The sequence below is a fragment of the Chaetodon trifascialis genome, chromosome 8 (genome assembly GCF_039877785.1).
Source record: "Chaetodon trifascialis isolate fChaTrf1 chromosome 8, fChaTrf1.hap1, whole genome shotgun sequence".
In the NCBI taxonomy this organism is placed as follows: Eukaryota; Metazoa; Chordata; class Actinopteri; order Chaetodontiformes; family Chaetodontidae; genus Chaetodon; species Chaetodon trifascialis.
The window spans coordinates 17,211,994-17,224,799 of NC_092063.1; the positions used below are offsets into that span (position 1 = coordinate 17,211,994).

At 42.1% G+C, this 12,806-nt stretch overlaps 1 protein-coding gene across 6 annotated transcripts in view; it reads right to left on the reverse strand.

Annotated features, from left to right (window-relative positions):
- Nucleotides 1–836: 836 nt before the first annotated feature.
- chl1a (cell adhesion molecule L1-like a) overlaps nt 837–12,806 on the reverse strand; it is a 51,571-nt gene continuing 39,601 nt past the window's right edge. Inside the window, exons 24-30 of one of the 6 annotated variants that reach the window (XM_070968617.1) lie at nt 8,708–8,746; nt 8,231–8,293; nt 7,663–7,776; nt 7,176–7,337; nt 6,604–6,789; nt 5,309–5,381; nt 853–1,352 (exon numbers count right to left, since the gene is read on the reverse strand). In XM_070968617.1, the coding sequence (XP_070824718.1) occupies nt 1,142–1,352; nt 5,309–5,381; nt 6,604–6,789; nt 7,176–7,337; nt 7,663–7,776; nt 8,231–8,293; nt 8,708–8,746 (848 nt within the window). In that variant the 3' untranslated portion in view covers nt 853–1,141. Of the gene's footprint in view, nt 1,353–5,308; nt 5,382–6,603; nt 6,790–7,175; nt 7,338–7,662; nt 7,777–8,230; nt 8,294–8,707; nt 8,747–12,806 lie in introns of all 6 variants that reach the window. The other 5 variants (XM_070968618.1, XM_070968620.1, XM_070968619.1 and 2 more) reach the window with 5 other exon arrangements.

Sequence of the window (12,806 nt, forward strand, 5' to 3'; positions counted from 1 at the left end):
ATAGCTAAGCACCAAGGACAGAATTTTTCTCATAATGTAATTCCATGATCAGTGGAAGGACATCTTAACATGAAAGTCCGTTTACAGTATGTGGAAGCTTTTTAAATTACAGAAAAGCAGCAGCAAATAGAAAGTGATCATTTCACCAAGTTAAAAAAAAAAACTGGGAACTATCCACCATTAACAATTTCAAGATAACAAATAGCCCACTGGCTGATAATTTGAAAGGAATGTAGAGTGAATCACACCATGATCTCCAGCAGAATAAAAGACACATGATTAAAAATGTCTTGAAAACTTCCTCTTCAGTACAGGGGAGGCCTTCAGGTGAAAGCTTCATTCACAAATGAGTTCCTTGAAAAAAATTATTAATGATTACGCACTAGAGATAAATTACTTTAGCCTTCTCGCTAAACAACTTAAAGAGTAGATCCCTGCTGTAAGTTCTCCAACAAACTGGGAGAACGGTTAGTTAATTTGATGTGAAGTCATTCTTGGGTTCATGTTGTTTACGTTGTTGTCAGTGCAAAAAATATATCTGATGTGAAATAAAAGGTTTCATACATTTGCTTTCTCATAAAAATCCAAAATATATGTATAAAATATACAGTGAAGTATTTGTGCGTGGATAGTGGTTCCATCTCTTGGAAGCTGTATTATGTGATAAATGAATATCTCCCTGTTGAAGATGCATTACGTGTGTCTACTCTTTGTGTTATTTCATCCACTGCTTAAAAACAATACATCTCTGGTGACATTTTCAATGTTTTTTACATTGTGAAAGCAAAATCATCGGGAAGGAACAAAAGCAATGTACACCACAGAGGACTATTGCTGATAGGTACAAAAAACACTTTATTATCATTAATAAAATCATGACACACTCAAATGAAACAGGTCATTCTCTTACAGTATGTACAAAGACTCACATGGTATTCACACTGATGTGTCTGGTGGGTGTATTTTTTTCTTTCCTGGTCCCTGGGCAAAACTTCTCCTTGCTGTAAAAAACTTCTGCACATTTGAGTCATTTTAAATCCCCCATATTTGGCTATCCAAGCTATATTTAATGCCAGGGAAGCTGAATCTAAAAAGCATCTTGAAAGAATGTGAAGTAGACCGCTTCAGCTGGAGCCTGGCTTTATGCAGTGACTCGGCTGGGTCCGCTGGGCTCGCTAACAGAGCCTCTGTGGTTGCGTTCGGAATATTCTCCAATAAATGAACCATCCTCATTGAATTCTCCTCCACCATCAGCATAGTCGACCAGGCTGTCTCTGCTGACGCCGTCACCCATCGCGTCATCGCCATTCAGGGAACATCTCCCGCCCTTCAGTGGCCTCTCTTCGCTGTCACTGCCATCAACAACAACAGAGAAGGATGGCCAGGGTCAGCGGTGCAGCGCATAAACAAACACGTTGTATACTACATCAGGCAGATGTTCGGCAGCAACACACTTGGCCCTAAAAGGCCGCCTTAGACACACAGGCACACACACAATGTCACACAAAACCAAGGGTTACGCATATGCACACCAAATACCAGCCTACAGAGCCTGTACAGTACAGGCAGACTATTAAATGCTTGCCTGCTCTAACACACACACACACACACAGATACATGCTTACCCGCAGGTCTTATGGTTTCAATACATCACTACAGGCGGTAGGCAGGGGCGGATGCAGCGGCTGCACAGCAGGAAAGGGAGCACAAGGGAGGCGGGGAGGGCTTGCTACAATCACTTCACTAATTGCTAATTGCCAAGGCTTCAGGACCAAAGGCAATTTCAAATCTCTTTAGAACCAGCGATGGAAATTGCCAGAGTGCAGTGAGAAAGAAGTCGAGTGGGAGGTGTGTGTGTGCATATGTGTGTGTGTGTGCATGTGTGTGTGTGTGTGTGTGATTGAGAAAGGGAGAGGGAACAGGGGGAGAAGAGGTGGGGCATATGCAATCCCAGACAAACAGCCTGTCATTCGTGGTATTCCCGAGGGGCCCACACGCGGCCAGAGGAGATTAGATGCCAATTTAAGGCTGGGCAACCGGCCAACTTGCAGGTGTCTCACTACAAGACGCGGGGTCACCTCAAAACACTGAGGATATTTTTCCTCCCTGTCCTCTTTTCTCATTCTCTAAACCACCTATGTTTGGTAACACCTCTCTCAGTCCTTTGGTTTAGTATTCATAACACAGAGCGTCTGCGTTCAGAGACGTTCAGGTGGCTGCTATATGATAGCGCCATTTGAGGCGTACTGTGGTTGACACCTGTGTCAAATACAAACCCAACATTTTGTGCAGCATTTTAGGGCAGAGACATGGTTCAAGTTAAGATTACAAATCGGGTCTCCCTCACGGGGATTTTTAATAACCAATCTTATCTATCCCCTTTCATGAGGCCGTTTACCATGCGAGCCACATAAGGTCCGCATTTCAGCTCTTATCAAACCCTCTTTCTCTGACGACTCTAGAGCGCCGAAGATAAGTGGCTCTTATCTAAGAGCAGTGGAATGCCACAGCCGCTGCAGCCCGCCCACAGTGACTTTGAATGCAGTGATAAAATGGGGCTGAGTGCTTTGAGCCCCAGCTCTCATTCAAGACAGGGATGCAGCTCAGTCTCAGCTGTTACCGTGAAACGGCTTTCCTTAAGCCTCACAAACAGACGAGCGATCGAGGCACGTCACCAGGAAGGAGGTAATTGAATTTGTCTTGCCATTGACCCATGCTGACTTGGTTTGGGGGCAGCATCCCCCAAACACACACACACACACACACACACACACACACACACACACACACACACACACCTTTTTGCACCTGAAGTTGTATTTATTTTAGTTTAAAGCTCTCGGGAGGACAGCTTCACCACATCTGCTGCCATATCCCAAGTTGCATATGAAAAATATGAGAAGATGAGAGGGGAAAAAGGAGTGGGGGTAAAAAAAAAAGATAAAGTAGCTGAGGAAAAAATTGCATCACACTGCTGGCCAGCTACTCCAGCTACGACACCTGCTGTTCTTGCAGTGGACAGAGGGGCAAGGCGGCAGAGGGAAATCGTCTGAAGCTTAATTACCACTTGTCAGCTCCCCAGACACGTGGCATACCAGTGGGTGGTCTATTGCCTTCAGAGATTCAAAGGGCACAAGAGAGCCCTGAATCCAGCTCTAAAGCCAGGAAAAACAACATCATAGTAAGACTAAGGGCACTCTGGGGGGGCAGCAGTCAGAACAGCCTCATGAAACCAACCATGAGAGGCATTCTAAACAGAGAGTCGCAGCCAAACATCTGCACCAAGTCATACATTACCACAGCTTCTCTTGCCTGATCAGCTCCCAAATAAACGTCAGCATCAGCGCTAAAATCAATACTACAAAACTAATAATGTCCGATAACAGATACATATATCACGACACGGGAAATTACACATAACATCATAAAACTGATGTTCAGTACAACGAACCATGCTTCACTGTAATTTTGTTTTTATTTGCAGCTTGCTTCGTACCATTCATTTGGACAGCAGGATTTTAGAAAACAATAACAGAAAATCATCACATCATAATATGATTTCACAACGTTGATAATATTGAGTTATCGCCCGGCACTACTTGGTACTTTCCATCGGTGTTAAAGAGAAAGCAACACTTAAAGTGTGTTGGAAGCCACCTCAGCATCTGCACAGCACTGCTGATGGACAGCCCTATCTATTCAAACAAATGCAGTCATCTGCAGCCATGTGGCAGTTAATACTTTCTCATGACATCTTTAAAATAGTCTATAATCAGTCATACATCCATAATCTATAAACAGCACTGTAGACAATGCTTTTTTCTGTTTAACAGAATTATAGTCTTGGCAAGAGACTCAGGAGTGCAACTGGCAGCAACCACACAATTGTGAGTAATCATGTTCTGAATAATATGATGACGAGCAGAATCAAAGCGGACGGAGGAGGCTATTTTAGGTGATTTCTGTTGCGTGTGCACAAACACAGTGTTGTCACACAGTTGCTGCAGTGCTGTCAAGCAAAATAGGATTCAGTCGATTTCCCTAAACTGTCACCGTAGCAGCTAAACAATGCAAACAATGGAAATTCAACAGCTATTATAAAGTACAACAGCTGTCTGCTTTGGGCTTAAAGGCTCAGTTTTCTACCCATTTGCCATGCTTAGTTTACGCCTGTTTCATTGAATATAAGACATTTTCATCAGCAATTACCAAACGTCCAGAATCAATCTGTCTGCAGCCTCTGCGGGTGAAGCTTCCTCTGTCACAATTAAAAATGTGGACTGTATTCATGATATTCCACTGAATGCTAATACTATACTAATAACTCAAAATGTAAATCAGGGTTTGAATCGAAGTCTGCGTGAACACAAGATAAGCAGAGGCACTGCGACAACATTTCCTATTTCAATAACATCTCCTCAAATGCATACATTTTTCTCAGTAGAGGTAGCCAAGACACTTAACCTTAATAGGTTCAGAAGGCAGCTGATCTAAGAGCTTCAATAATTAATAGCGTTACAGCTGTTGAAATGTCTTGGTTGCAAAGTGGGGTCACACTACCACCAATCTTTTGCTCCATCCTACTATTCACTTCGACTAAAGCCCATGCTGAAGAGTAAAATTCCTGTGTTGGTGTGAGCTCCAGCCCTCCAGGAAACTAACAAACTGGGTCAAATCATATTATAAGATTAGAGAGTAACCTATTCAAATCATCAGATATTCTACATCACTAGTATTTTTCCAAAAATAGGTGCTGGAACAAAGGGGTCACTCTTATATTCAGGCCAATTTTAGACTCTTCACATCTCATCCTTTTTTGGTGCAGAGTACAAGGAAATGGTGATGGAGCAAAGGCTGGTGTGACCCTTCATGTAGACGTCTTTGGCCACCCTAGTTTAACTTCCTGTCACATTCTTTTCCCCTTTCAGTGCCACTCATTCATTCATTGTTCTATACTATATATAGACATATATGCTGATGCAGACAGAACCAAGCTGACTCACACACACAGGGGAGCAAAGGTTTGTTACGCACTACTCTTAACTACACAGTTTGATTACCTAACCCATAAAATGATGAGAACAATGGCTTCTAGGCTGATCCTGGTACAGCTCATGAATGCGCGGTTTGCTTTTGGGATGGGAGAGAAAAACATTACTGTGACACATGACAAATGAGTTTCTCAGCCAGAGAATATTTAACATATGGTTGTTAGATTAATATTGCTAGAACACAATGCATTTCCAGGAGATAAAAAATGTCATTTCCTCAGCACGCTTTGGCACTGCGGAGCAGGACTACAGCTCACCTGTATTCACAGAAGGTGTCATCATTCATTCCTTGTGACTCCACGTCAGGGTGGAGGTCTTCCTTCTCTTTCACTGCAGAGGACGACAGGAGAGAGCACTATTTCAGCACCACTGTTCAAGAGCAGCACTTTCATCCATAGATGTAATTGCATATTTCTTCCACTGTTGGGACATAAAATCATTTGTAATGCCTCAGATTTGAATATCTATAAAGGGCCCTACCTTTAAAGTTTCCAAAGGGAAATAACTCAAACAGTAACATTTGTCTTTTGCTCATTTTAATCAGCCTCAATGATTTTCTGTCAGACGATTCCGGGAAACTGGAGCAAAAGCAAACTCAACATCAATGCTCAATAGATGTACAGGAATAAATGGGTCTGAACTTTTACATCGCTTGAGTGTATATAAGAGTTGAAATTAAAAAACAACCAAAAGCTTCTGAGATCAACTAAATGTGACTCTGTAAACATTATATCAGGTGTGTACACTGAGAGCCTCTCTTCTGTATGTCTGCACAAAGTGCTACATATCAGCTCTTTGTATAAATATGCTTGAAAAAATACCAGATGCTTTCAAGAGAGACAAAAGAGGCGATTCATGAAAAGAGCTGGATGGGCAAAAGGGGAATCCAAAGGAGCTGATGAAATATTCAGTGCTTCGTGTCAAAAGCTACTGCAGGCAAAGAAGTGAGGTGGTGTGAAGGCGACGGGAAAGCAGGTTGAGAGGAAGAAACCGAGTGAGGAGACACTGCAGGTAGGTGCCATAGTGAGACTGAATTTGGCTCTGATACAAGACAGCACAAAGGTGCAGGAGAAGAGCCAGGAAGTTCTGCACATGTGAGGGATGGGAGGTGTGGAAGGAAGCCAGCTGGTTCCCACTTGTCTGGCTTGACAAGAAATGTAATCAGAGGTACCAAGCAGAACTAACAGAGTCGCACATTATTTTACACACACTAAATCTACACTGAAAGCGTCTCACAGACAGTTCACGTGCGGTTAATGATGTGGGGCTTGACAGGGTTAGCATACATACAGTAGGTGTCCAACATGCATGCATAGTGCATTTCCAATCAGGGTGGGGGTCAGAGTTGAGGCCCATTGCACATTTTCATTCTTTTAGGAGGTGAACCGAAATCATATCAAAAGTCAAAGCAAAGTATCATCCAGAAAAACTGTTGAAAATGCAGTCAGACTGGCGTCTTCTACACACGCTGCACATTTAATGAGTTGAATTTTGATTCACTTCCTGAAGCAAAACAGCAAAGAGACCCAACCCTGGTCAAAGGCTAACTGACCTTTTTCCATGGAGAACATGTCTTGTCGCTGGGGCGGCGGCGGCGGCGGCGTACCTGCATACTTGCCACCTTTGTTTCTCCGCACAAAGCAGGCCATGAGCACAACAAGGGTGAGGAGCACCACAGCACACATGGTCCCAATGAACCAGCCCTGGGTGGAAAAGTCGCTCCGCTGACCTCCCACACCTGAGAACAAAAACAGCAAAGAGACAGAGAGCTCAAAGATCGACGCTACACACCGGCATGTTTGAGTATGACAGTCCCCTCAAGCGCTCCTCATACAACTTCATATTTGACTGAAAACAGAAAAACAGGATGGATTCTAGTTTGAGAGGATGTTCTCACGTCGTGTTTGACTCACATTCCCTTCAGCGATATCACTCTATCTCTTCTGAAAGAATATTAAATAGGAAAAAAAACTAAAGAAATGCACAAAGATGGAAGAAAAATAAATAAACTCACATATTCGAAACAGTCAATATCACTTTGTCAATGATGTGTTTGTTTGTTATGGCAGGTTAGGAGTCAAATCACTAAACTCTATCGACTGCAACACCTTTCTCTCCTCTCACCTTTGACTTGAGTCTGGATAATGTCTTCAAAAATGCTAGCATTATCGAGCAGCCTCTTGGCCATGAGGCGCACAGTGTACACCGCCCCAGGTTTGAGTCCATCAATCACGTGGAAACTTTGAGAAGTGTTTACAGCCTCTGAAATCCGCCAGTTACCATCACCTACACAGCCAAGCACAGGAAGTGCAAAAGCAGCAAGTCTGTATTAGCATTCATGCTATTGAAGAAGAAGATAGGATGAGCTGTTGCCAAGTCATAAATGGTTCTTAAGTTACTAAACATATTTATTGCACTATATATAACTTTAAATACCTCTTATTACATTCTGAGGAAATCAAGGACATGATGGAAGTAGCCAGGCAGACATTAGGCTTATAATATATTTTTAGATGTTTATATATAAAAACTTCCAAGTTACACCTAAACAAGATGCCACCTAAAATTCATGTAAATATTCAGCAAGGCGGGGACAGGAAAAGGAGCTTACGGTTATTCATGTAAGCCACATAAAGCTGCGAGTCCTGCTGCTCTTCTCTGGCAGTCCAGCTGATTTTGGCAAAGGTGTCACTCACGTAAGAGCTTATGTTCAACAGGGCTGGAACTGATAAAGAGAGAAGGAATAGGAGGAGGAAAATAAGGAGGAACAGAAAACACAGACAGGCACGGAGAAAAAAAAAAGGAGAAAGAAGGCAGGAAAAGAGGATTAGCTGAAGCAAACAGGTTCTCCCCCCGCAGCTCGAGAACAGTGCAGCAAGCAGAAACCCTTCAAGAAGACAGTTCAAAAGGCAACACTGGGCCCCAGACTTAATTGAGTGGAGCTGGATTTTGGCTCATAAAGGGTAGATACAGAGATCGTGGGCGTGAGTGACATCTAGTCTTCACTCTCTCTTAAGTAAAGCTGGCATTTCCTCACGCCCCCCCACTATGAGCGAATATTGGAATAGATTGAAACGACTCCACGTCCCCAATGCCATTGTTAGTTGAAAGTTGAGGTAGATCAAGATGAGATCACAGGAGTATTATTGGCTGTGCATGTGTGAGAGTGAGCTATATACCTAAAGGAGGATGAGTGGAATTGCCTGGGATAGAGCTGGGAAAGGAGAGAGAGCAGTTGTGGCCTGAAAGGAAAGAGAAGCCTCAGATGTTAGATTCCTGCAACAATGCTGTCAGGTCTGATATTCTATACTGTGCAACAAGTGAGCTCTACAGACTACACGATGGCAGGACTGTCAGAGCAACTGGAAACTGGATTAATGGCAGTAAGTGATAACTGATAGTAAACCACTATAACTGCAGCAGGGTCTACGTTATACATCTGAATTGAAACTAAAACGGTAATTGTCATTTTATGATAATGCGCTAGCAAAAGGAAACGTTCTGGTGTTCAGGAATGACGCACACTATACTTGTGCAACTACAAAGGAATGAGGCTATGACCAGCTACTCACGACATCAACACATCAACAACCACGTCTATCTGTACCGCTACTTTGTGTCAGTGATCTGCAGCGACTGCAGGCAGTGATACATACTGCTCTGAACAGGGGCCACAGCTGGAGTCGAAGACAAATCTTCAGAGGGATAAAAAAGAAAATGAAATACAGCAGAAGATTACAGATATATGGAAAGCCAGCTTTACACTTTATAGACCAGGCACAAACACACACACGCACACACGCAGGCATGTACATCCACACACATCAACAGAGGCAAATACATGGGCAGTGTATCCTCACAAACGCAACCACATGCAGGTTTACGCCTGCATGAGACATCTGTTTGTTAGAGGGGCTTTGGATTTGACTGGCAGGAGCTGCACCACCAGAGGGTGCTCTGGAGAAAAAAATGATGCCCTTTGTCCTCCCAATAAAGTGGAATAGAGTATGAAATGTATTTAAGGACAAACGCAGCGTACTCAATAGTACGGAGTATGAACATATTTGCTTGGGTGTTGTGTTGATGTACAACATAATATGCCACTCAATACGTGTTTTGGAAACAGCAATCAAGATTATCAAAAGTACACATTATTCATTTGAGTCATGCTTCTAACCACTCGATGAAAGTAAACCAAGTATTTCTAAAGGAAATATTTGGTTCTTTAGCTGCTAAATGCTCCATTGTGTTAACCAGATGGTCGCTAACTGTCTGTCTGCTGTTTGGCGCTGGGCAGCTAGTGTACGGGGGGTTTTGGAGCTATTTCACTGAAAACAGCTGCCCGCTTTGGTTGAAAATGACACTATGGGAGCAGTGAGAGTGAACTAAAACAGCAGAATGAGCTGAAACTCAAACACCGTAAAGCCGAGGGGGAGCTGCAGATTGAGGTACCAATTCTCTGGAGCTTCATCACTACGGGCAGCTCCTTTCTCACTGCCACAATCCCTTCACATCTTCCTTTGATACACTGTCATTATCAAAATATTGATAACAGCCACTTTAAATTCATACATACTAGCTGGCAAACAATAAAACAAGACATGTGTGATTTATAGCATTCATATTGGTTTGGAACTGAAACACAGCTACAGATTCTCATCGCAGTGCTGTTTGCTCACTGCTTTTCTTTACAAAGGGCAGAATACAATGTGCTTCATACAGCAGCTTGTACCTACATCATCATTACTGTAATGTATTTCTATTGTGTAACAATTTGAGGATTTGTACTTTAACACACAAGGACAAGAAAAACTGGAATCAGATTAATCTGAATTTGATAAGTAAATATTAAAATTATTATTATTATTATTATTATTGGTTTATAGTCACACAGTTTGATTTCTAAGTCTTGGTCGTTTTCCAGTGTCACATTGGTACAGCCGTTTCGCTACATGTGGCACACACATCATTTAACGTGTTGTCGTCTGTGTAAGGTCTCACATCATCTCGTGTGAATATTGTGTGTAACTTGAAGTCATACAGAACAGTTAACACTGCTGCACATTGACTCAGCCTGTCCTGCTCTGACTGCTGAATCCTGAGCTGACGGCAGTGAAGGTGAAAGCGGCTCTAAGCTTTTGGAAAACATTAAGTTGAAGCCATTAGCAAATATGTTGGCGATAACAACAAGGGTCTTCAATGCTGTGCCAGGGACCAAATAATTTAATCTCTGGAGGAGATGGTTATTTCTGGGTGACTGTGTTATGCTTGCAGTCTGCTTTATTTCTTCTTTGTTATCTCATGAGAGCTAGTGGAGAAAAATATTTCTCTGCCTGCCGCTCTTCTGCTATGGCTGTTAGCTGTTCCCCTCTCAGTGTTTCCTGCTCTTCTCTCTCACAGACTTTTCATCCCATCCTCTGTGTTGTTTCCTTCAACTTTTGCACTACGAGCCTTTCAAACAAGACATGTGGACACACACACACACACACACACACACACACACACACACACACACACACACACACACACACACACACACACACGCATCTGCTGATACTGGCTTTTTTTGTTGATGTTCTAGAATGCTAGTCTGTAATTTGTACAGACATTTTTTAAGCTAGAAGACTGTTTATCCTAAATAAAAGGGGATAAACAATAAAAGCAGTCACAAAGGTGAAATCTAAAAGGCACACTTCGTGGCCTGGGCTCACTCACTCACATGCATTCACTTTTCCTCTGACACTCCATCACTCCCCATCAACATTTCTAAATTCATGCTGCCCCTGCTCTGCGCTATTGGCATCCACAGATTTACACTGCTGCATTGTGACTAACATGCCCTGAGGACAGCGCTCCAAAAAAGAACCATTGTATCTCCCCACTGAGCCTCTACTCAACCACATATACAAACAATGCTCCTAATGGCTCTCAGGCTGGACATCCACCTACAAGATGCAAAGGCTCTCAAAGGAAACATAAAAGCCAGGAGAGGATTGAATAACTTTTATTAATACATTCAGAGATAGAGGACACATATTTTCTCATGCGTTCACATCTTTTTGCCTGCCAACTAATGGAGGAAGGAATTTTCAAGAACTTTGATCTGTCATGAAATTCTGAAAAACATTTTCAGTATCTATGGTGTAATGAACACCTGCCAAATGCAGCTAAATCTGAGCAGCAGCAGGTAATGTTGTCAATCTACTTGCCAAACTGGCTGAATTTAAATTATGTGGTTCAATAGACAACCAGTGTAAAGTGTTAGCGAAGAGTTCAACTAAAACAGACAGAATCTGCATGGCCTTACTTTATGCATGTAGAATTTGAACATTTTTGGTTGTGGCACACCCCTAGTGGTTGAATTCATAGGCTGTAAGCAACACAAACAGTAGACTGCAGTGATTTTGACCAGGGTTTGTCTATTGATCCGCAAAAACACAACAAATGATAAAAATGTAGATTAAGAAAATGACTGAATCTGTTAATGTTATGATAGAGAACATTAGGCTTTAGTTTAGCTGAATGGTGGAACCCACAGATTTGGGTTGAGGACTTTTTTTTTTTTTTTTCCAAATTCCCTGGTTTACCACCAGTTTTGACAGAATCATTTTAAATGGTGATAATAATCAGAATTAACAGTAACATGTGATCAGGTAATATCTGGTGATAAAGGCTGTTTCTAATTGCTGCTGTGAATTCGCTCTACACAGTTTAAAACACAAACATGAGACAGATCGCAGTTCAGAATAGGATCCACAGCAGAGGTTTTGTTCTCTGAACTTGTCAGCTCATTAATTCACTCAGTGAGACCAGCTCTGTGGCTGAAATGGATGATACCCTGAACAACAACCTGATGAACACTCAAGGTCATTAAAGGGATGTGTGGCAGAACACCACCCTGATGCAGCGCTCTATTTGTGCGCTAAAGAGATCCTGTAGAGCCACGGTAAGGAAATGCAGAAAAGCTGACCTTGAGGTTCATGTTTCGTTGATAAAGAGCCCATTACTTCTTATGATAAGGCTGTTTGCACTGAAAGAAGAGTCTGTTCCTACAGCAGAAGTTCCACAGCATTGTGCTCTACAATAGATCAGCTGTTAAAACATTCCTTAATCTCTGTTTGCTCACTGCTTTTCTTTACAAAGGGCAGAATACAATGTGCTTCATACAGCAGCTTGTACCTACATCATCATTACTGTAATGTATTTCTATTATGTAACAATTTTGAGGATTTGTACTTTGTAACACACAAGGACAAGAAAAACTGGAATCACATTAACCTGAATTTGATAAGTGAATAAAACTATTATTATTATTGGTTTATAGTCACACAGTTTGATTCTAAGTTTTGGTCATTTTCCAGTGTCCCACTGATTTTACACTGATTTCTCGCATCATCTCGTGTGAATATTTAGTGTAACTTGAAGTCATACAGAACAGTTAACACTGCTGTACATTGACTCAGCCTGTCCTGCTCTGACTGCTGAATCCTGAGCTGACTGCAGTGAAGGTGAAAGCGACTAAACTCTCACCAAACTCGAACCTTCCTTAACCTCTGACATTCACTTTCCAGACTCAAAAAAGTGAAATTTGTGAAATACTTAGCTAAGGATGACAATTGCTGTATTCACCCCTTCAAAAGGCAGAAAACTATGACTATTCTTTTATTTTTGGCTGTCTTAGCAAAGTAATCATATGCACAGTACTGCTGTCCATATCAACACATTGGTGTATAGGTGAATTGCATTAAGAAACTG